Source organism: Python bivittatus, unplaced genomic scaffold (assembly GCF_059951505.1).
Source record: "Python bivittatus isolate LINGU-HERP-01145 unplaced genomic scaffold, Pbiv_v1 ctg000610_np1212, whole genome shotgun sequence".
Classification (NCBI taxonomy): Eukaryota; Metazoa; Chordata; class Lepidosauria; order Squamata; family Pythonidae; genus Python; species Python bivittatus.
The window spans coordinates 42,182,638-42,207,903 of NW_028277088.1; the positions used below are offsets into that span (position 1 = coordinate 42,182,638).

Consider the following 25,266-nt stretch of genomic DNA (forward strand, 5'->3'; position numbering starts at 1 on the left):
TGAAATTCCCAGCTGGGAAATTTGTTTTGTCTTGGCCTTTCAAGCCAAACAAATATTTGTGAAAAGTTCTCAACAGAAATTGGATTTGATGTCATAGGAAGGAATCCCATGGCAACATCTTGCTGTGTCTCACAGATGCTAAAGTCTATGCTAGTCTCAACAGCCTTCCTCACTTGGAATTCTCCATAGTTCTCAGTGAGTAAATACTACATTGGCTGGAAATTACTGGCCTGAAATCCAGTTCTTCTGGAGGGCATTAAGCTTGGGATAGTTATACTGTCATTTCTTTCAGCAATGTAGACTGACTGAGATAAGAACAGCTAGACTTATATTTTTTACATTTTCTCATACTAGTGACCGAGTTCACACATAGGGCTAAATCATAATGTGGTTTTCTTATTTTGTGGGTTAGCATGTCATTTGAACCTTACTACCATGGTTGCTAAACCAAGGTTTATGGCTTGCTACAATATGTGACCCAGACTTGCAAGGTATCAGATGAGCTGAGATGATCTTCCTAACAAGCAAAGGAACCCTATTTAAACTATTACTTGGCAATAGATGTGCACATGGCAGAGGCTGATTTGATGCTGTAGGACATGGAGCACAAGAGGAAAAGTCAAACGTGAAACTCTTAAGTTTCTCTGCTAAATGCAGTTCACACAGCCACCCTGATTTTACACATCAGTTCCTGATTACTGTTTTCCCATTATCAAGACCTGATGTGTGAAATCCTGATTAATTCATGTAAAACAGAAAAATTGGGTAATCCCCAAGTATTAAGCAATTTCACCCAAGTAACTGAAGCACCAAATAATTCTGAATCAGGTAAATAAGGAAGTCATGCACACACATTTGGAAATGTCAGAAACTCATAATAATGCAAGAATCTTGTTGGATCTGATTGTCTGTTTAAGCCCCAAGCCTGCTTTTGGGAAACCCACTGCTTTCAAGCTATTAACAAAACATGTACCTACATGCATACCCTCATGCCATTTCCTTCCAGGGTAAGCACCATTATGCAGAGCAAGAAAAGGCATAAGAAAGAGTAAGGCAAAAAATTAAAAGCATGATGGAAGCACACAATGCAAAAATTAGTCTACATCAAACCATTCAATATATCTTTCCATGCCTCCTCTTGCAAATCATCCTTGCTTCCACTAAGTCCCTACACCACTTCATACATTCTCTTTTGCTTGCTAAACTTCTCACTTCTCTCTTTTCAGGGTCTCATCAACCCCAGCCAGTCACAAATTTTTCAGGCTTCCTCTTCTTGTCTTATTTATTCTTCCTCCATATTCATTCTCTGTACATGACCAAACCACTACAAAGTGTTTCTTTCATACTGGTCACTCACTTCTGTATTCAGTACACGTTCATTCAGCACCCATTCATTCTTGACCCTGTCTCTTCTTAAGCAACCCTTTCATGCTTTTATTAATTTATTTATATTTTTCACTTGACATACCCAACTCCCACTTATACATAACAAAGTAGTCAGAAGCACAATCTTATACATTGCTTTTTTTTTGCAAATATTCATTCCTCACAATCAACTGTATATTACCCACATATCTATCTATCTATCTATCTATCTATCTATCTATCTATCTATCTATCTATCTATCTATCAGAAATACTTATCTATCAGTATTTGCATGTCTTAAAATTTCTCAGTTTTCCCATATTTTGTAATAAATCTATCAAAATGCACAAATTAATCTACTTGCTCTAGTTTTTTTCCCATTTATGGATAACTTGGAATTGTTTATCTCTGTCAAACATAAGTACCTTGGTCTTCAATATATTAATTTTCACACCTGTACTCTGTATTGCATCAGACAATCTAATGTTTTTTACAAATGATTTGGGTTCTGAGCCAACAACAAAGCATCATCCACAAAAAAGGAACACGTGTATTTACATCCCCAACCAACACACCTCTAATGTTATCATAACATTCTTTATACACCAATAATAATAATAATAATAATAATAATAATAATAATAATTTATATGCCGCTTGACCTCCAACAACTCTATTTATCTACAGATACACAACCAAGGAGACATCACATACTGTATATATTTGCAGAACATACACTAGAATTGCCTTGCTCAACTGGGGTTCCCTAGAACCCTAGGGTTCCGCAAGAGGTCACTAGGGGTTCCGTGAGAGACTGTGATTGAAAAAAAATAAACATAGTTTTTTGAACTGTGCAAGCTGTGTAATGCTGATACTCACTCTGGTGGGAGTTTTTACACTGCTGTTGTTGTAAACACTGTAAAATGCGGATTGTGTAGGTTAGTGAATTATATTGTGAAGTTTTTGTATTTTTTGCAATTTTTATGCAGGGGTTCCCTGAGGCCTGAAAATTATTCAAGCGTTCCTCCAGGGTAAAAAAATATTAAGAAAGGCTACTCTAGAATGATGATGCTGGTAGAATTTATTTATTTTTGTTTGGGTACAGAAAACCCTAAATTCTCTTATCTTATTCCCTTACATCATTGCATTCTGGTGAGTTAAGGTAGGCTGGGATGAAATGCTACAATTAAATTTATCTTAGAAAAAGGGATATTTTAGTATGTCTCTCTCAAATGCCTAGGGGGACTGTGTGCATTATTACCTTATACTGCAAGATTTCCTATTGAATCAATGCTTGAATGGAAGGCCACTTGGAACTCTGTGAAGGCTGCTTTAATTTCCATTCAGGAAGAAAGATAACATATAATATAATTGATAGTATTCAGTAATTCTGGAGGTACAGCTACCACAAGACTTTATCCTTGCAGAAGTACCCTCAGCATGCTACATGCAGAAACACAAAAATGAACCCCTCTGAAGTTCAGAGCCAGCCCTACTATTAGACACGAGAGTTGAATGAAAAGTAATGCCTACACTTCTATAACTTTAATTTAAATAGGGATATTTTAATACATGAAACAGGAAAACAGTCCTTGAAATGAACTGCTTTGTTACCTGCATTTACAGGTAGTCCTTGAATTACAATGGCAATTGGGACTGGAATTTCCATCACTAAGCAATGCGGCCTAGAGTCGTGTTGCAGAAATGTGACATTGTTTAGGAACAGAAAACCTGGCAGTCCCCATTGCCATCATTAAGTGAGAACCATGCAGGTCATTAACTGAGGACCTCATGTGACCATGACATGGGAAGAGCTGCTGAAACCATGTCCCAGGCAAGCAGGCTGGAGGGCAAGAGCTGTGGGCGAGAGCTGCAGGCAGGCAGGCGCTACAGAGTGCGGGCAGACAAGCAGGTGTTGTGGCTGGTTGTTATGGAGTGCAGGCAGGTGGGTGCTATGGAGTATGAGATCCCCATGCTGCCTGGGGGCTCCTCGGGAGAAAAAGCAGCAGGAGTGGGAGCAACTTGCAAAAGTGACGTGCAACCTTCTGCTGGCTTCCCCATTGACTTTGCTTGTGGGCAGAGAAGGTCACAAATGGCAATCACGTGACTGTGGGACGCTGCAGCCATCATAATTGTGAGCTAGTTGCCAGGCAGCTGAATCGTGATCATGTGACTGTGGGGACGGTGTGATGGCTGCAACTTCAAGGACCAGTCGTAAGTCCCCCTTGTTCACCGCTGTTGTAACTTTGAACGGTCACTGAATGAGTGGTCATAACCTGAGAAATACCTGTACTTCTTTACATAATAACTACTGTTTGTTGCCTGCTTTTGCCATCAGTAGACAAGCTTCTTAAAGCTGTCATGAAAGAACCCCACGCTTTGCCTCTTCAACCAGGTCCTGACAGTCCTTTCTGATTTTTCATTTGAGTCAAACAGATGCCGATGAAGGTATTCCTTTAATTTTGGGGAAAGGTGGAAGTCACATGGTGCCAAGTATGGACTGTATGGTGAAATCCAACTTTGCAATTGCCTCTTGGGTGGCTCAGGAGGTGCGAGGCCTAGAGTCATTTGCAGCAGAATTTCCTTTTTGTGGTTTTGAACTCTACTAAGTTGTTTCAAAGTTTTAAGCGTTAAAATGCAGTGTTCTGAATTAAGTCTGGTGCCAGATTCAAAGAAATCCATTTGAATAACATGACCTACATCCCAAGTTACCATGAATTTTCCTGACAAAGTTTGGGTTTTGAATTTTTTGCTTTGCTAGTGAAGTTTTGCGATTATATTCCATGGACTGGGACTTTGTTTCTGGGTCATAATGGTGAGTCCATGTTTCATCAGCTGTCATGATGCTGTGAAAAAATTCCTTACTTCCATTCTTACAGCATGGCAACAATTGCTGGCAAATTTCCACTCCTAAACTCATCTCTGCATGTGAGGATCCCATCTTGCATGAAGTTTCTGATACTGAAGAAGATCAATAATATACCTACAAATTCTTGTGAAATGCCAGGCTTGACAGAGATTTCCCTTTGAGTGATCTACTGGTTGTCCTTAATTAGTTCATCAGTCTTTCTCATATTAAACCTGTCGGTTGCTGTCCCAGGTTGTCCACTTTGTTCTCGATCACACAAATCAGCTCTTCTTGGTTCACCATCTTTACATATTTTGGCACAGAACTCATGTCAACATGGTCATCAATGTAAACTGCTTGCATCTGGCAGTGAATTCCAAGTGAAGGGATTCCTTCAGCAGTTAAAAATCCAATCATGGTGCATGATTAAACAGATACTCACAGCAGGTTTCCATTTCACAAACCACAGCAACACAATACCACAACTTTCTGCTAACTGAAGTGAAAGAATAGATGCTAAAGAACATGACAGAGCTTCTGGTGTGTCAGTACTGCCATCTGTTGTCAATTTGCAACACTGGTGGCATTATTTTTCACTCAGTCCTCTTAGAATGAGGTGGTTGTTTCAGGGAAGTGAAAGAGTAGCAATTTCTTTATCAATTTTCTTTATCAATATTTTATCATATTGTGTTTTTTTTTCGTTGTTAAAGTGTTTCTTTGCCTCAGATGCCAAAATCACTTGACCAGCTTTGGGTACAATGAAGCTTATATTATCTTTTTAAGGGAGGGTGCTCTTTGCTAATCTGTCACTTTGTTTTAGCCTTCCCTTTATGGGAGTGCATGTTTTTTTTTTTATCTTAGTATTGCCAGTAACACATGCACTGAAAGTAAAGGTTGACACTCTGGATGCATTTCCAAATGTTAATAGATAAGTTAGTCTGTTCAGAAATCTGTTAGCCTCTTTGGGGTGTGAGTATCCATCCAGTTTTTAAATCTAGGGACAACACTGTGTAGCAAAACAAGCCAATTAAATAGGTCATGTTGGCCAACTTAAAAAAAAGTTAGTCACTCTTGTCCTAGTTTAGAGTAGTTGCAGAAGAAGTAGTAATACGCAAAGCAGGGAGGGGGGAGTTTGAAGAAAAGAGATTGAAAATACAATGGTTCTGTTCGATGAAGCTGGATATTGGGATGAAATTAAAGAGGTTTTTTTCCCTCCCTTAAAGGCCATTTAGCAGGTAGTCATTTGGAAAAAGTAACCTGTTAAGGAATGAGGAAAGGGCAGAAAAAAATCTGAAGGGCCAGAGGATTTTCTCCCTGAAAATATAAAAAGTTATATTATACACTTATGCTTGTCTCCAGGCTTGATTTAGAGTTGAGGCCCAGGGGCAAAGCAGATGTGAAATATGGCTTTTTATTTAGATTAAAGGTCAGTGAAGATTACTTGATTAAGTGAACAAAGACACACAACTTTTTAAAAGTCTATCTCCGTTCAGGTCAGGTTGTGTCAGAAAATGTTAAAAATTTAGTAAAGTTGGGAAGTATAATATATTAGTTTTGGCACTATCTCAGGTTTTCATTGATTTTTATTAACTCTGAAATTGAGTTACATAAATATTGTTCTGCAAGGTAACTAACTCTAGTTTTACCTAAATCAACTTAGTTAATTGCTAATGACCTGTGAGGAACATGTATTAGTATGTTTGTTGTCTTTTTCTTTGTAGGATGCACGTCAGAAATTCCGTTCCATTCTGGTTGAAGCTACAATAAAACTGGATGAACTTGTGAAGAAGATTGGGAAAGCTGTAGAAGATTCAAAGCCTTACTGGGAAGCCCGAAGGGTTGCCAGGCAGGTAAGAACATAACTGAAAAAACTATGCAATTAGTTTATTGGAGTACAATTTTAGTTATAGAGGCACAATAAAAGCACAATGGTATCATTCATAGCACATGATCTATATGTCTTTGATGCCATGATGGGTATTTCAACTGTGTGCTTGCTATGGGACAATGACCTTTTTCTCCTTTCAAGTGTGGTGAATACCACCCACCCAGATCTTATCTATTAAAAGGCTTAATTATCTCTGCAAATTTCTAGCAATCTACTGTATTTGTGTTTCTTCATTGCAGCTATTGTAAATGCATCACAATAGAATCAATTCTTGGCTTTGGAATTTGTGTCTCTCTTTCGTTTTGACTTATAGAAAGCTGTAATATAGAATTTCCTTCCTCTAAAAAGAAGAGAAGGGGAAACAAAAATAATGGTGATATTACCTAAATGATTCTTTTTCATACACTGGAATTGAGGGTGGATTCACTTAACCTGTGATAGCCAGTCTAAAAATACTGCAGCCTTCCAACTGAGCTGACAAAAAACTGAATTGGCACAGACTGAATGTGAGCCTTCGAAGCGGGCCTATTATTGCCTTATACATCATTTTTGAAGTCTTTCTAAAGCTAGCTCCCAGGATCGGCTTCTAAAATGTATTAGGAATACTGCCAACCCAAATATACTTGTTAATTATCCATTTACTCTTCTCTGTGTTTGTTACTTATTCTGCAGACTCTGCAGAAGAGACAAGTTGTGACCTTTTCTCTAGTTGATTTCTCCAAAGATAAAAAGTCTAATCCATATTGTCTGTCTCTTGGTAAATCTGTAGCTGTTCTGATCTTGTTGCCTTTTCAAAAGTTGGAAGAATGCATGGTGGTTCATTGGGAGCCAGTTTGTTCATGCCTGACTTTTATGCATCCGTAGTATAGCCTAAAAACTACAGAACTTTCTTTCTGTGCCCTGAGATCTTTTTCAGTTAGGGACTCTAATCATACACAGAAATTTCTTCAGCCCTGACTAATTTAAATTTAATTTAAATTTAATTTAAAAGCCCTGGACTAATAATTCAGCAATAAAATCTGTATATTCATTAAAGTACCACCTTTTGTAGCATTTGCATCAAATGAAGTAATGACATGGATTGTACTATCGTGCACATTAGTTTGGGGAAAAATAATCCTATATCGGTGAAAATTGTAGAGTTGTACTCAGACTGGGTTATTGCCACAGAGTTGGCCCATTTCCAGTAAAACAATAGATTGACTTTTCTGGTGCGGTGATGTCTCTTGAATTGTTCAGAATCCACAGAGTGGCCTCTTGAGTATTTTCTTTGCCTCATGAAAAAGACAGTTTTGGATCCAGGGAATACATGCATATTGTTGAATGGAGGAGATAGGTATTGTTGAATGGTAGAAGGAGGTACCATCAAAATCCATTAGGAGCTAGCTTAAGTGCTCAGACTCTAAGCTATGAACTAGAATGTCTCTGATATTTCTTCTGTTGTGAACTCATGGGTTTTAAATAAGTTACTCTTTCTCTTTTAGCAACCCCTGGCAACAAGGCAGTAAATAATGGTGATTTACTTTTCAGTATGTTATCTTTATATCTAAGTATGTAAACATAACTTATAACAAGTTTCCCCAGTTGTTATAGGAACAGAAAGAATGTATATATATTTATTCTACACATGGTGTACATATTTTTATAACTCAGCTCATAGAAAGTCTGTTATTTAGGCAATCCCACCAAAGCTGTAACTGAAAATAAACATTTACTGTAATCTTTCCTAAACCAGTCCCTTCCCAATGTGTTAAGCTGTTTATTTAAGGCATATTTACCCTCCTTTTGAGCAGGAAATTCTCCCAGCCTGGTTTATAGAAACCATAAAAAGAGCAGTCCCTCCACTTGGAATGATAATATAAAAAGATGTGACATAGTAGGAAAAATAGAGAAGGAAAGAAAGACGAAGAATACTAAGGTATCAGTTCTTAATATTATACATTATATTATTATAGCTTTTAATGACTAGCTATAATAAAATGCTAGAATGGTTGTAATGCCACCACAAATTATTGTTTTGTCAGAGCTCAAATAGTCTTTCACTTAAATCAGTGGAATGACTCTCTAATGCCTGTCTCTGTATGTTACTGGCCATGATGGGAATTCTGTGCATTTATAGGAGATGCACTGCCATAAATATTGTTTCTTCCTTGCGGCAGTCAAGTTTAGCTTCCCACAGCAGCGGAGCTCCAAAGCAGTAGAGTAGAAGTGTGCTACAACTAATAGTTATATGCTTATTGGATAGGTACAGGAAAGGTTCCTATCTAACACATACAAATCAGAGAGTCTGGCAATTTGTAGAGTTCTCCATTTCATTAGGCTACACAAATGTGGCAAATACAGTTGATCTGACACAGTTTTTTCCACAATACATTTTTCTTTCTATGATCACATCTTCTCAGATCATTCTTTAATTTTCATAAGCTAGGGCAGCCTTTGTCAATCTGGTACCCTCCATGTCCTGAGATTTACAGTATAGCCCATCTGGTGGGTGCTCCCTTAGGAGTGTATTTCTTCCGGGCTTGCTATCATAAATGATAACTGTTTTTAAATCTGACACTGCTTCTAGTGGAGAATAACTGTAAAGTTTAAACACTTCTGTCTTGGCCTCTTCATTTATATGACCATTCAATTATTTATGGCTCCCTTAGGACCTGCACTTCACAGTGATCCTCAAAGGTTACTTAAAAGTACTTAAACCCCATACAGTACTATCACCTGGGTACCCTCCTTAGTTAAACTGGAAGCAGGACATCAAATGTTTTGGAGCTTGCTTGATGCATGCATAGCAGTAGCTTAATAAAGTGAACCTCTGTCAATGTTTGAAACCATATCCGCTTGAGGAACCTCCTTGGGTGACTTGATATACATCCAATTCAAGCACAGTGTGGAATTCTAGGAGAACGGAAACCAGGCCTGATTAAAAATTGCTGAGGGGAGAGAAATGGTTTCCTGTCTCTAAACTGTGGAAGTTACTAATTGGAGAAGAGGTGTTGATTTTCTGAGGAGGGATCATCACTTGATTTGGAAAAGAAAAATTTTCACAGCAGCCATTTCACGTATCTATACAATCAACACAGGGTGATGACATCCTTCATAATTTATTAAAAATACTCTGTGATACTTCCTGTCTTGTTTCAGCCTTAACAGATTGCATTTCATTGGCTTCCAGCCCTGCTGTATAACTGCTTTCTTCTATTAATCAAATCCATTGCTTCCTGTTTATTAAAACAAAATTATTAACATAGCCTCAAGGCTGCTTCAGAGATGCTGAAAGGCTTCTATAGTACCTAGGTCAGTGTTTCTCAACCTTGGCAGCTTGAAGATGTGTGGACTTCCACTCCCAGAATTCCCCAGCCAGCCTGGCTGGGGAATTCTGGAAGTAGAAGTCCATACATTTTCAAGCTGCCAGGGTTGAGAAACACTGTCCTAGAGACTCTGTCAGGCCAATGTTAGACTTACGTCTCATAAGGTTCATGGGACTTAATGTTTGGCAAGTCTGCTTAGAATTGCAGCATAAACATACTCTTTTCTCCAGATTTATTTAGGAGCTGTGTGGCATCACAAATCACATCTGATATGGGTCTGTGTCATTTGGAATAAAATGACTCACAACTGGCTGCTGGAGGCTTCTGATGTTGCCCTTTCAGCTAGTATGGAATATGAGGCACAAGGTCTTTTCTATTCACATCAAGGTTTTCCCTTGTTGAAACATTTTCTTAAAATGGCTTTTTAGGCAGATTATTAACTTTCTATTCAACTTTCTCAAAGGTCTGTTTGTGTCAATAAGATCTGTTTTTGGTAACTTATAAGAACAAGGCAATGTAAATACAATATATAATGTGAGTAACAGGGATCCTTGTTTATTGTTAGGTAACTGATTACACTCTTGATTCATTAATTTTATGGATGATATATTTGGATGAATTGTTGCTGTGTTCATATCTTTGTATCCTAATCTTTGGCTCTATTTATTTAAATGCATCATCTTTATACATTTATGTGCACCTGACTGATTTCCATGAAAACTGCTTTTAAGAAAATGACTTTTAGAATTACAGCACTGTACATGAATGCAGCGTAATAGCAACGATTGAACTGTGAAGAAGCCATTGGTTCAAATTTCTCTGCTACCCTGAAGTCATTAGATTGACAAGTCATGCTAACTTTCAGCCTTTGTGATCTCCTGTGGAGCAAATGGGTTTTGTATAAAAGATGATTGAGATTACATATGCTAGTGAAAAGTTCTGAGGTGTTGTACAGTAGTAGTAGTAGTAGTAGTAGTAGTAGTAGTAGTAAGAAGAAGAAGAAGAAGAAGAAGAAGAAGAAGAAGAAGAAGAAGAAGAAGAAGAAGAAGAAGAAGAAGAAGAAGAAGAAGCCTGACTCTCTACAACTCTGGGTGGCTCACAGCAATCAAAGAAATTACAGTCAATTCAATAAAATATAAAAGATAACATAAAAGTTGGCAAGTGTGATGAATAATTATGGGTATTAAAATAATTACAGTATAATGTTAAACCAGTTGATGGAATCCAAATATGCTACCTATATTCCTATCATCTCAGCATGTGTTGTACTTTAATCTTGGGATCAAAGGAACACATGTTTCAGAACTGGAGTAGTCTAAAAAAGAACTCTCCAGTCAAATGAGGGGAAAATCTGACAAATCAGCTTTCAGTTATAACTGCAATTGAGCATTTGCATTATTTGATTAGAGTTCTAGTTTTTTTTTTAAGAAGTAGTTTGTTCTTTCTAAGGCTTTAAAAACAAAATACCCACTTTTAGGCATTTATACATAATGTTTATGGTGAAAGTGAGTTGCAGTTATGCCTAAAACCAGTGTTGTCCAAACTTGGCCACTTTAAGACAAGTGGACTTCAACTCCCAGAATTCCCCAGCCAGCATGGCTGGCTGGGGAATTCTGGGAGTTGAAGTCCACTCATCTTAAAGTGGCCAAGTTTGGACAACACTGCCTAAAATGGTGGACTGGGTGGAAATGAAATGGCCGTGTGGCATAACTTGTGCATGAGAACTGGTAGAGAAGAAAATTTTTACTCAATTTGTCTCTTATTATGAATTTACCCCATGTTGTACTATCGAGCCAAAGTATTAACTGAAATAAGTTCCCCTTTCAAATGAGCAAAACTTAGCAAACAAATTTGCAATGCAGTTCTACATTAAAATCAGAGAAAACTGCACACAAACTTAGTGAAAATTATTATATGGGGAAAATAGAATGCATTTAAAAAAATGCATATTTGGCAGAATTCAGTAAAAAGTGTGTGTATTAGGAGAGCTAAAATAAAATTGTATGATTATTTTTTAGCAAATTAAAAAAGAATTCACCAAAATATATTCAGTGGGGAGGAATCAAACTGAAGTAACTGCTCTTCATTTCTGGGAAAAGATGAGCTGCTGGACATTGAGCAATGTTTCTCATACTGGCCAGACCAGTTAGCATTCTTTTTTGTGTTTGATCCACAGGGAAGTTTTGTTTAGGAATCATCATTTTTTGTTGCACAGGCCATTTGTTTAGGAATCATCCTATTATGTTCTGCTTTAAGAACATCATTCTTGTTTTCTAGTTTTCAGCTTTTTCATTAGAAATTATTTTTCCACGAGAATCCTTTTCTGTTCAGTCAGGTCTTGGCTGTGAGCAAAATATGTAGGTATAAGTAGGCTATCGAGGGTAAATGTTTTATCAGGCAGCAGTTGCAGTCAGAAGATATAAAAATGTCAGTAAGAAGCACATATCACAGGACATTCTTGCTTGCTTTGTACATTATCTGTGTGTCTGTTGGTAATCATGTGAATAAAACAAAACCTTGGGAATAATGACTGTACGTTGTATAGGCTGCTAATACTTAAGCAAACATTTGGTTCCTTGCTTGTAACTTTAAATGAATAGCCTCTGTCTCCTGTCAGTTGTGGTAACTCTTACATCAGTAACCTATGAACTTTTGTTTGTGGGAAAAGTTGTCTTTAGGCACTTTCTATACAACTTTGGATTTTTTAAAAAAACACTATGACTATATGAACCGTATGAACTGCTGTTGTGGCGCAAAGTATTCTGGAATGGTTCCTGATATCGTTCCCGATAATATTATGGGATGTTTTTCAATTTATCCTCTTGTGAAATTTGTTCGGACACTGAGCAGACTTTGTGAATCAGATGAACTATAACACTATATATACGCAAATGTATGTATCTTGGAGACATTTTTATATTGTCCATATCATGATGTGAACATAATGTACTGACACTATTTGGACCATTTCGTTAGTGCAGAAGTTGTGAGCCGTATACATCCACCCAGAAGGTTTGTGTAGGTCCTAAAGCTATCCCTCCACCAGGCCACTGATTTTTGCTGGCAACATCAGTTTGTTCCTGCTGCTACTAAAGTTCTGTGAAAATGTGGTTGGTGCACCCTGACCCTCTATGTTAGAGTGAGGAAATTCTTAGTTACTGAATAATTTTAGCAAAGTGGGCAAAGCTAAGCCGCTGATCTAGCTGTCCATACAGCAAGTACTTTGCCTCTGCTAAGCACTTTTTAAAAACTCAATCAGTAACTTATTATTACTGCATTTATATGCCACCTTTTCCTTGGGAGCACCAGGCAGTGAACATGGTAGCTTCTCCTACTTTTATCCCTTGCAATAACAACTCTGTGTGATGGGTTGAACCGAGAGAGTGACTGAGGCCAAGTGTCCCAATGAGCTTCATGGTGAAGTGACTTGAATTTGGATCGCCTTATTCCAAGTTTAACAGCTTAATTACTACACTATATTGGCAATTCAGCAATACTATTGGATGCAAATAATAGCCTTGTTCTCTGAATTGTGGTTATAAAAAAACTTGTTTGCTTAGTAGATTTTTTGGAATGTGGTTTGATTAGTATTTTTATATATATACACATGCACCTACATGCACACTCACACATGTACACATGCCTGCTCATGGACCCACATGATATATTTAAGCCTGACATGTTTCTGGGGAACTCCCTTATTTGGAAAGCCACTGGTTATACAAGTTCTGTAATTCTATTGTTGGAAGGAAGGAAGGAAGGAAGGAAGGAAGGAAGGAAGGAAGGAAGGAAGGAAGGAAGGAGCAATAGAATTAAGTGATTAGAAGATAATGCTTGGTACATAAGGTGGCTTACTGCATCATCTAATATTATTTTAAATCACAGAGTGAGAGTAATGGGTTACTAAATTAAAATTTACTAAGTTGGGTGGTTGCTTCTGTGCCTTTTTAAAAATTTGATATAAAAATATTACTATGCTTTGGGACCTTTTGCATGGTGAGTGTTCAATATTTATACTGCAGAGAGGGAATAACTAATACCAGAATGCTGGAAGTTCAATTAGACAATCTCAAATTATTTAGCCTAAAGTAGTATTTAGGAAAGACAATTTTAAATGGTTTGTCATAATTTGAGCTCCTGAATGAAAATGGGATATAAATCTAACAAATAAACACCTGGACAACCAGATATTGATTGTCTCCTATGCTTTGCTAGTAACTAAAGAATTAAATAAAGGCAAGATTCAAATCTTAATTGTGCTAATCCATAATGTGGTTTATTTAGTCTGGGCTCAATTTGTTACATAAATGCAGCCATTGTGATTTGGTAAATTACTATGACTTAACCTGCTGTATAAATCCAGTAGATTATAGTTTATTTAATAAACCGTGGGCAAACTATGATTTAGAATATTGTGCAAACATAGATGATGATGAGTTTGATTAGATCTCCATGGTATAGAGCTTAGCTTAGATCTCCATGGTATAAAAATAGAACAGAGATGGGATCAGAAACAATCATTTTGCTAGCTCTGTTCCTTATTTACAAGAAGACTAATTAGCCCCCCAGGATGTGTCTATCATCCCAGTAGGATCTTTTGAGACCGAAAGGCAATGTTGGAATACAGTGTTGCAAGCTTCCTAGTTGTTTGTATTTAAATATCTTTTTCAAAAGTCAAGTGAATGCCCAAGTAATACTGCAGAAAACCAAATCACCACCCTGGCACTAGTATTTGGTGATGGTTACTATAGCAGCAAGGAATATTGGGGAAATTTTTTAAAGAATGCCAACTTTCTTGCAAGACGTGTCAGTCATTCAAATTGTAGATATAGGTGTTTTAAATACAGGTAATCCTCACTTACTGAGGATTATTCGTTCAGCAACTGTTCGAAGTTATGATGGTGCTGTCCTTCAGTCATATGATCTCCATTACAGTCAGTAAGTGTTGTCCTGTGCCTGACCTGTTGAGATAGCATATAGCCAACTTTTGCGTGCCTTGGTGCTGCCTGTGTGATAAGGGGCCTGGATTTTAAATCATATGTACTGATCCTACATGCATACAAGTTAGGTCTGTGCAGAACTGTTAACCCCACTTTGCATAGAAGACTCCAAGAGAGCTACAAAGCAGCTATGCCAAACCTTCAAATATCTGCAGTTACTTCATGCTTTTGTGTTATGGTCCAAAGCAGTGGTGACATGTGAGCACAGGGCCTCATCCAAGAATCTGCATAATCCTAATACAAGTTGCTATGTGTGTTGGCTCTTGACATAGAAAGACATCCAACATGTGGAATGTACAGCTGCAAATCCTCTTCTTCTTATGTGCTGGTCTTTTTCTCCTTTATAAAAGCTTGTTTTGCATTGTACTTCTCAAGATTAAGTGTCTGGATTAATGTTACATAGATTAGCAGAAAATGTCAGTTATGATAATTGTGTTGAAACATTTCATCAAGAAATGATGCTATCAGTAGATACAAAGCAGAGAGGAGCCAAAGGAAAGTGAGAAGGGCCATTAAATGGGAACTTAGCAATGGCAGACAGCTGGATACTTATTTATCAATAATGTGACTGATAGTGACTTTCTCAGCAAAGTGCTAACAAGGGGTATTTTGTCATAAAGACTGACATTATTTAGACATCATAGTTTAGCAACGTCTGGAGGGCCAAAGCTTCCCCACTCCTACATTAATGAAATCCTCCCCAATTACTAAGTAATTAAGTTGGTGGGTTTGTAGCAAGATCTGCTTAATTTTGCATTGTATGTTTCTACAAACAAATTCCAATGTTAGAAGATAGAAGAATGGATCAAGGTTTACCGATATTTAGAATAGTTAGTAGGACTTTATTAACTGCTCTAAATATTAAACATTATTACTTAAATAGGATTTAAATAATAATGACTGTCTTAAATCTTGTTGATTTTAATGGCCCTGCTTTATATACAGCTAAATCTGGGTCTAAAGAGTGGAAGATAGAAAAGATTGCTCTTAATTTATTAGGAAAGTGATGTTCTAAAATAAGGTCTTCTGCGCTCTGCTTGGTGTCTTAGCAACAAGACTTGACTAGGTAAATGAGCACATGACCTTGAAAAAATCCTACATGTCTTTTTCTGCTAATGAAACCAGAGACTGTTAATTAGCTAGCATCTATAGCTGGAAAATGGTAGTTTAAAATCAAGTAAAATAGAATATTTTAAAAAACATTAACTTAACTGTTTGACCAAGCAACTTGCACCCATGACTCGGTCTCATTTTCTGACAGGGAAGAAAGGGAGCTTATCATCAAAATGTGAAGAGAGGCTGGTTCAGCCCTAACATACAGCATCCTATATGACATGTCTTTTGGATATGCTGAAGTGAAACTACAGAATAACTTATAAGTTTTTAGGGACAACAGTTACAACACCGAAACAAGCAAGCTGTGATTGACATGAATCAGTTTAATGATGATATGATGAGATGGGGAAAGTTACATGTGAGCAGAATGAAGTTCTTCAATCAATAAAAATGGTCATTGCAGTTAATTATGGTCAGATTCCTAGGAGTATGTAAAAAGTTTCAAATTCAAAAAGCTTGAGTTTGAAACACATTTGTAACTGGAGATATATTAAAATATGGATGTGGTTTGCTTATGGAGTGACTGTATGACTTATTTGACTTTTGTATGAAGACTGCATCTGTGCCTGATGGTTGGAAGAATACCAGTAATGTTCTTTTATGCAAAGGGAAAGGTGACAGTGTATGCATCTGTGTACCTTGATTGAATGTTTATTAAAGAGGGGAGACTGGATGTAGACATTTTAAGATTGGCAAATGCTGGTAGAAGGATAGTTGATAGCATGTAGACTTTTGTGAAAAATGAATGTCAAAAGAAGTGAAAATTGCTGTGTTTGTGTGTGCTTCTGCCCACTTTGTTATATGCAAATGAGGGGCATTTCAAGAGATACATAAAGTGAGATTGAGTTACCTAAAAGGTGTGTGTGGTAAAAGAAGAAGAGATGGTCAGGATGTATGGGAGATGAATGAATGTGGATCGAAGACCAGTATGTCCAATATCAAACACTGAGGTGGTTTGGTCATATAGAGAGAATGAATGAAGATGGAATCGTAAGAGAAATATATATAGGAAGAGTGAATGGACTGAGAGAAAGAGAGACACTAAGAATATTTTGATTGAATGGAATTTATGAAATTCTGAAAAAAGAGACCGATGAGTTCAAAAAACTATTATGAATCAGAGATGGAAGCAAGGATGATTTAAAAGGGTCGAAAAGTATGGAAAGATATATTGAATAGGATTGGTGTAAACTAGATTTAGTTAGATTTCCTTTCCTTTCCTTTTTCTCTTGCTCCAATTTCTTTTACTTACTACTGCTATTGAACTGCTTACTTCTAAAGGGAAGAATGTATGTATATACAAATACTATAAAATAATACAGTTCTTAATTTATGTATACTGATATTTAGTTTAAATTTAGACAAGCAAACATTTCCCACTATTGCCATTTAAGATCAGCAAATGAAAATCAGAAGAAAAAGTCACTGGGTATTATTTATCTCTTTCCTTCTAATGTACTTGACCAATTTGGTTAAATCTTTCATTGTAGGCTCAGCTAGAAGCTCAGAAAGCAACGCAAGATTTCCAGAGAGCAACAGAGGTGCTACGGGCTGCTAAGGAAACCATTTCTCTTGCAGAGCAGAGGCTGCTGGAAGATGATAAACGTCAGTTTGATTCTGCCTGGCAAGAGATGCTCAACCATGCTACGCAGCGGGTAGGCTCTATTGCTAACTCTTTCTATCCATTTTTAAGTATTTTAGGCAGGAAGATGGAGTTGATAATTTACAGGATATTGCACAGGTATCAATCACTAACTTCAGGGACAGCTGATTCATAGATGCCAGGAGAAAAGCAGCAAAGACTATTTGCATATAGCTTTTCTAACTTCTATAACAGGTAAAGAAGGCTGAATCTATCCATATTAAAATTATGTATTTTGGGCCTGCTATTGCACAAATAAACAAATGCCACATATTTTGATGAAGATTCTCAGTCATCCAGCCGGAATTATCTGGAGGTTGAGTCATGGCAACTGGACTTCTTTTCTGAGAAGCTCTGAGAGTTTTTTGCATCGAAGTCAAATTCCTTGTATGTCTAATCATACTTGGCCAATAAAGTATTCTATTCTATTCTATTCTATTCTATTCTATTCTATTCTATTCTATTCTATTCTATTCTATTCTATTCTATTCTATTCTATTCTATTCTTTTGGTTTGATACGTTTCGCTGCTTGTCCAAGACTGAAGAAGCTGCTTGGACAAGCAGCGAAATGTATCAAACCAAAAGAAAAGAAGTCCAGTTGCCATGACTCAACCTCCAGACAAATGCCACATAGCTTCTGTAGCTAATTATTATATTTTGGTGCCTTTGAGTCAGCTTTTGACTCTTGGAGACTGCCTGGACTAGTCCTTGCAGTTTTCTTGGCAAGATTTCAGAAATGGTTTGCCATAACCTTCTTCCTAGGGCTGAGAGAGAGTGACTGGCCCAAGGCCACCCAGCTGGCTTTGTGCCTAAGGCAGGGCTAGGACTCCTGGTCTCCTGGTTTCTAGCCAGATGCCTTAACCACTACACCAAACTGGTTCTCTTTTTACTAATTATTACCACTACTTTTAAAAGGAGTTGTTGAATTTTACATTAAATGAAACTTTATTGGATTGTGATTGAGTACCATCAAGTCAGTGTTTACTCATAGTGACCACATGGATAAATTTTCTCCATGTTGATCTGTCCCTAACCTGTTCCTTCATGTCTTTCAACGGTGCACCCATAGCCACAATAACTGAATCCCTCCACCCTGCTGCTGGTCATCTTCTCTTTCCTTCCACCTTTCCCAGCATCAGGGCTTTCTCCAGAGAACTAGGTGGATTGATTTGTAATTATTGTTTAATAGTTAATCAGATTTTGGGCATTATTTATGATTAAGTGAGAGTAAAAGGACTTGGACTTGGTGGCCTAAATGGACTCTTCCAACTCAATGATTTTATGATTATGTGTCTGGAGTTTCTTTACACGGAAGTTACTCATTTTCTGCATTTTTGTAACACTGATGGAATTTCAGTCAAGTGGCCAATGGGATGTTTCCAACCTTAACAAATTATAGCAAGATATTTGCAACTGAGATCTACTGAGCCCTCTTTTTTTCTATGTGGTTTTGCTATTTTGCCAGGTATTTGGATTGAGACATTTGAGAAATATTGTTACCAGTAATAATAATAATAAAAAAATAAACCAAGCTTTGCACATAGTAGCTTAAACTCAAAAACATTTTCATTACCCCTTTTAAAGGTCATGGAGGCAGAGCAGACAAAAACTAGAAGTGAGCTGGTACATAAAGAAACGGCAGCCAAATACAATGCTGCCATGGGCAGAATGAAACAGTTGGAGAAGAAGCTGAAAAGGGCTATCAACAAATCCAAGTAAGTCTAAACCTTCAAGGCATCACTTGATATTGTGACTGCTGAGTGATTAGCCTACATATGTAAATAGGACCTTGGGAAACTGTGGAAAGTTAATAAAGAGGCCATCAAGGCAGCCCTGAATCACAGACTCCTTCCAAATGCTCAATACAAGACAAATGCAGAAGGCACCACAAACAGAAATAAATATTATGGGGTCATAGCTCAGCAACATAGTGTATGATTCAGTGCAAATCATCCTAGGTTTTATCTGTGGCATTGCCAGATAGGACTTGAAAAAGTCTTGCTTAAAAAGTCCTGCATAAAAGCTACTGCCAGTCTGAATTAACAGTTATGAGCTCTCTGGACCAATGGTCTGAATCATTGGTTTGCTTCACCCATCATGCTTAAGCTGTGGTTTAACCATGGTTTTAAAAAGTAACAGTTGGCTGAAAAACCACAGGAAAACTACATTATGGCTTAGCCACTGTGAAAAAGACCTACTAGATGAATCCTGCCTGGCTCTGACTTTTGGTGCTTCGTTTAACAATTTGAGCTACTATCTTGTGCCTGCAATGCCTTTCAGGAGGGTTTAAAAACATCCCTTGGTACGATTATACAGCAGCAGGATTATTGCTTGAGGCTGGTAAAATTGAAAGACATTGCATTGTTTTAGTGGTTTTCCTGTTACAGGACAGCATTGTATTAGATAACCACATTCAAAACTGCTCGATTGTAACAGTGGAATAATTTAATACAGGGGCTGTCAGACTCTGGGTTGGAACCCCCTGGGAGGTCATAAGCAACTGTACAAGGAGGATCGGGTTTCATTTGAACTTGATCTGCCTTGTACAGGCAGAGAATTTCCAACATTCCCCAGGCTTCACTCCTTGCTATCAGCCCCACTAAGAAATCAACTCCACAGAAAGGCTAAAATTACTTTTATCGAGACTGGCTATAACAGAATCTTGCAAGTCTTATTGTATTTTACTTCCAACTCCTTCTTATAGTTCAGTGAATTAGAGAGGTGTCTGTTTGAACACTTCTGAATGTTATCTGGACGTTCTGGACTTAGTGTTTTAGGCCTTGTTGCCTTGGCAACGGAGCTTGCACATCTCCATCTTCTTTACTCTCTATATTACTTTGCCCACATAAGCTCCATTAGACAGTGTGAGAAACTGTGCGCTGTGATATATAGATTAAATTTAATTTAAAGCACATGGTATATTTATCTACTGCCCAACCCTAAGCCCAATGAAATCATTAGTTTTTTGGGTGGGGAGTGTCACACAAATTCATTACCACAGTATTTAAGGACCCCTGACTTATGTTTTGGATAAACAAGTTCCACATATTGAAGTAACGGGATGGCTAGTTTTTCTATATCAACAAGATGGTAGATGGTTGAGTGGATGGGAACTGAAGGGAGGAGGATCTTGTTGTTCTACCAGTAATAATACAGTTGTTTTCTTGTATTCTCCAATCCTGTAGGCCTTATTTTGAACTCAAAGCAAAATATTATGTACAATTAGAGGTATGTATCACATTTTATTCATTCATTCATTCATTCATTCATTCATTCATTCATTCATTCATTCATTCAATAGAAAAGAATATGTGTAGGTTAGGGTTGAACTGTGAAGTCCTTAGTGCTCTCTGAGCTAGGTTATTTGTTTGCAGATGTTTCATTACCCATCAGTGCTGTTTGTTTGTTTGTTTGTTTGAGTTCAGGGCCAACTGACTCCAAAAAAACTTCAGTGGAAAAAAAATCTTACCCTTAACCTGTTGCTGCAATTGTGGTAGTTGTCTCATTTTAAGAATGATGAAACTTTGATAAATACTGAATGTGAAATATTCTGTATAGATGAGAGGTCTTTGGAATTATTGAATTCCAATCTTTGAATGACCGTCTTTGGAATAATTTGAGGAGGAATTCCCAACATTAAGTTTATTTGTTTAGTTATAATTATTTTTATACCACCTGTTCAGGAGCCAGATCTTTCCAAGTCCAATTATTTTTATTTATTTTATTTATATTTCAAATTTAGATACCGCCCATCTCATGAAAAAGTGACTCTGGGCAGTTCACAATAAAACAACAATAAATATTAATTAAAATACAATAAAAACAATATAAAATACAGTAAAAATAGAATAAAACCAGACATATGCAAATAATAATATCTTCCAAGATGTTGATGATCAGTAAGATGTTAACATATGGGAGCATCTTCAAGGTGCTAGCCACCCCCAGAATTGGTTGCCCCTTTTTTTGCCCCAAGCCAGTTGGCAGAGCCAGGTCTTGACTGCTTTCTGGAAGGACAAGAGAGTTGGGGTGTGCCTCACCTCTGGGGGAAGAGTATTCCATAGGGCGGGGGCCATAGCAGAGAAGGCTCTTTTTCTGGACCCTGCCAGTCGACATTCTTTCAACAATGGGGTCCGTAGCATACCCTCTGTGCCTGACCAGGTGGGACGGGTAGATATAATGGGGGTGAGACGGTCCCTCAGGTAACCCAGTCCCATGCCATGTAGGGCTTTAAAGGTGATAACCAACACCTTGAGTCGGACCCAGAAGCAAACTGGGACCCAATGCAGCTCAGCAAAGGTGTAACATGTGCCATCTTTGGGGCACCTAAAACTGCCTGTGCAGTTGCATTTTGAACCAGCTGAAGCTTCTGGATACTTTTCAAGGGTAGCCCCATGTAGAACGCATTGCAATAGTCTGTGCGGGAGATGACCAGGGCATGAGTGACTGACTGGAGGGACTCCCAATCTAGAAAAGGGTGTAACTGGTGCACAACACGTAGTTGAGCAAAGGCCCTCCTGGCCACGACTGCCACCTGCTCTTCAAGCAGGAGTCGTGAGTCCAGGAGGACCCCCAGATTACACACCTGGTCTGTCTGGGGTAGTGCGACCGCATCCAGAACCAAAGATGGTAAACTTCTGGATACAGAGGAGCCCCCAACCCACAGCCACTCCATCTTACCAGGGTTCAGTTGAAGCCTGTTGTTCTCCATCCAGACCCCCACAGCCTCCAGGCACCGCAAAAGGGTAGGAACAGCATCACTCAGATCACCTGGGATGGAGATGTATAAATAGGTATCATCTGCATATTGATGATACCTCATCCCATGGTGGCAGATGATCTCGCCCAGTGGTTTCATGTAGTAAAAGTGTGTAGTGTTCAATGTGTAAAAAGGAGCGGGGAATGTACTGAATCCTGCAGCACCCCACAAAGCAGGGGCCATGGGCTGGACCTCTCGCTCCCTGTCAACACCTATTTGGACTGGCCTTGGAGGATGGAGGTGAACCAGCACAAAACTGTGCCACCCACCCCCAACTCCCCAAGCTGACCCAAAAGGATACCATGGTTGATGGTATCAAAAGCTGCTGAGAGGTCAAGAAGAGCAAGGATGGATGCACTATTCCCATCTTGCTCCCTCCAGAGATCATCCAAAAGTGTGACCAATGCTGTTTCAGTCCCAAATCTGGGTCTGAAACCCGACTGAAGAAGGTCCAGATAATCTGTTTCATCCAGGATCCTCTGGAGCTACAATGCCACCACCTTCTCAACCACCTTCCCTAAAAACCATCCCTAAAAAGGGAAGGTGGGAAACTGGACGAAAATTGTCCAGTATGGTGGGATCCAGTGATGGTTTCTTGAGGAGGGGGTGTACCATTGCCTCTTTAAAGGCCGCTGGAAACACTCCCTCTTTCAAGGATGAATTCACCATCACCCGGACCCACCCACATGTCACCTCCTGAGCTGCCTTAACCAGCCAGGAGGGGCATGGATTTAATTGACAGGTGGTGGCATTTATTGCCCGGAGGACCATGTCCACTTCCTCAGGTCCGACAGGATCAAACTGTTTCCAGATAACAGGGTACGTACGTACCCCAGGCATCTCCACAGGCCATGCCACATGCTTGGCATCCAACTGGGAACATATCCAAGTGATTTTATCCACCAGATGCCCAGAAATCTCCTCTGTGCAGCCCTGTAGGTGGGTCACTGGGCCCACCTTTCCCAGAAGAGATCAAGTGATCTTAAACAGGGCTGCTGGGCAGCATTCTGCAGATGCAATAAGAGCGGAGAAATGTTGGCATTTTGCCGCTCTTACTGCCACAAGGTAGGCCTTAATAGCAGCTCTAGCCTGCGTTTGGTCGGATTCGGTCCTTGTTTTCCTCCAGCGGTGCTCTAGATATCTCTTACTCCTTTTCAGAACCCTCAACTCCTCTGTAAACCACAGGGAGTATCGGGCTCGATGGGTCAAGAGAGGTCGCATGGGCGCAATCTTATCCAAGGCCTTGGTCACCTTCCTATTCCAGGTGATGGGGGCCTTGGACAAGATTTTAAAACATATTAAAACACTAAATCCTGAAATACCAGCAAGTCCTTCTCGTAGGACAGTTGACTCTGTAGAGAAGGGGGCAGTCTAAGGGGACAATCTAGTTTCTGCGTTGATTTCTCTTCTTTTTCCCATTGGGCAGTTGCTGTTATTTGTCTTGTATGGGGAATGTAGGCAATATATTTCACTGAGGTGGAAATTTTGCTGTGGGAAATGGGTAGTAGCTCTTAGTATGGAAATGTCCTAATTCCTAAAAAATAGTTAATCTGCACAAATATGGAATTGTGCGCAGTTGACTTTTATATGCTAATGTTAGGGAGATATCTAGGGTGAAAAGCATCTCCAACTGCCACGATAATCCACAAAATTGTATGTATGTTTGAGCTATGAGCTTTCAGTCAAATGTAAGTGTCTTTCTCTGATCCAGCAGCACCAAAAGGTGAAGGCACATTTCATGGTGATTTCTTTAACTGGTATCCTCCATAGATATTGGACTTAGAGTCCCATAATTTATCATCCCACAAGGCCTTGGATTGTGATGCTTGATGAGTCAAAGGAATCAAAGTCCAATACACTGAAATTGGGGGAAGCTATTCTAAATTTAGAATATTTCATTCTACATGCTGGGTTTGAATAATAGAGTAGGTAGAGCTCTGTTCTCTGTAGATCAGTGGATAGTGACAGCATGTTTATTTGGGTGAACAGCTTTATGGGGAAGCTGAAGGGCTTTTTAGAAGGTCCCTAGTGCCAGATGTAAGTCTCTCTCCACTTGAAATCTATGGGACTTCATTGATTTCTTTTTCTTGTCCAAAAAAAAGTAATGTTATAGTATATGGATGACTAAAAGTTTTTCTTTGAGTAAGGAAGTCTTTCTGATTGCTTCATTAGCAATTAAAGAAGATAGTGGATGATCTGCAAGCAAAATTGGCTTTGGCAAAGGGTGAATACAAAACAGCCTTGAGGAACTTGGAGATGATCTCTGACGAGATCCATGAGAGGCGGCGAGCTTCCTCAATGGGACCCAGAGGATGCGGTGTTGGTGCTGAAGGCAACAGTACTTCAGTAGAAGACCTTTTGGGATGCAAGTTGGAGTCAGATAATATTTCCAGTAAGTAGTAGAAAAAGTATACAGCTTTGACCATGTCAATTTTGTCCATAGGTTGTATCAACAACTAAGAGCTGGTCAGAAAGATACCTGATGTGAAGGAGCCAAGTATATGAAACTGGCTAAAATTATAATTAATATAGTGTCACAATATTTTCCAGTTTGCCAAGCATTTTTCCCCATTACCATGGTACTTTAGAATTTCTTTTGGTGGCGTGGTTGAAGTTGATCATTGTGAGAGGGTGCTGCTTTCACTTTTTCTGTTATACAACTCTCTGTTGTTTCCCATGCTTTGACTCTGATGAAAGTCCCTTGGGAGGAGTTTCATGTTGCTTTTCTCGGGTTTAGTAGAATGGGATAAACCAGGAAGGCTGGAAATCCCTGGAGAGATGATTGTACAGTGAAAGACAGGACAAGCAGCATCCTCAGTTATTTTGTAATGACAGTAAAATTTTGCCAAATCTGTTTTTTCCTTTGATTTTTCTTAAAGCCGTTTCTTAAAACAAAACTAAAAATGGTTTAAAACCTGCATTAAAAATATTTAGCACAGATATCTATCTATCTTACAGTATCTATCTATCTATCTACCTACCTACCTACCCACCCACCTATTAAAAAATATAAGAACCAGTTTGGGGTAGTGATTAAGGCATCAGACTAGAAATTGGGACACCATGAGTTCTCCCTCTCAGTAAAACAGGTGTCTTGATCTGGCTGTGGACACTGGACATAGCTAATATTTTGAAAATGGATGAAGTGCAGGCTTTTTGTATTCATCATTCCCTAGCTGAGGCTTCCCTTTGGAAAATGACATGACTTAAACATGAGCGTAGACATAAACTGACTGTTATTTTTATGATAGCTCAGTTTTCTTAATGGCTGGCCCTTAGTGATTGGTTGAGGAGGGGAATGACAAACCATCTTTATATTATTACCAAGAAAACTACAT

At 38.5% G+C, this 25,266-nt stretch overlaps 1 protein-coding gene across 1 annotated transcript in view; it reads left to right on the forward strand.

Annotated features, from left to right (window-relative positions):
* SH3BP5 (SH3 domain binding protein 5) overlaps positions 1-25,266 on the forward strand; it is a 43,945-nt gene that overhangs the window by 16,146 nt on the left and 2,533 nt on the right. Inside the window, exons 3-7 of the mRNA XM_007433302.4 lie at positions 5,936-6,064; positions 17,017-17,181; positions 18,754-18,884; positions 20,355-20,397; positions 24,101-24,320. Coding sequence (XP_007433364.1) covers positions 5,936-6,064; positions 17,017-17,181; positions 18,754-18,884; positions 20,355-20,397; positions 24,101-24,320 — 688 coding nt within the window. The remainder of the gene's footprint in view (positions 1-5,935; positions 6,065-17,016; positions 17,182-18,753; positions 18,885-20,354; positions 20,398-24,100; positions 24,321-25,266) is intronic.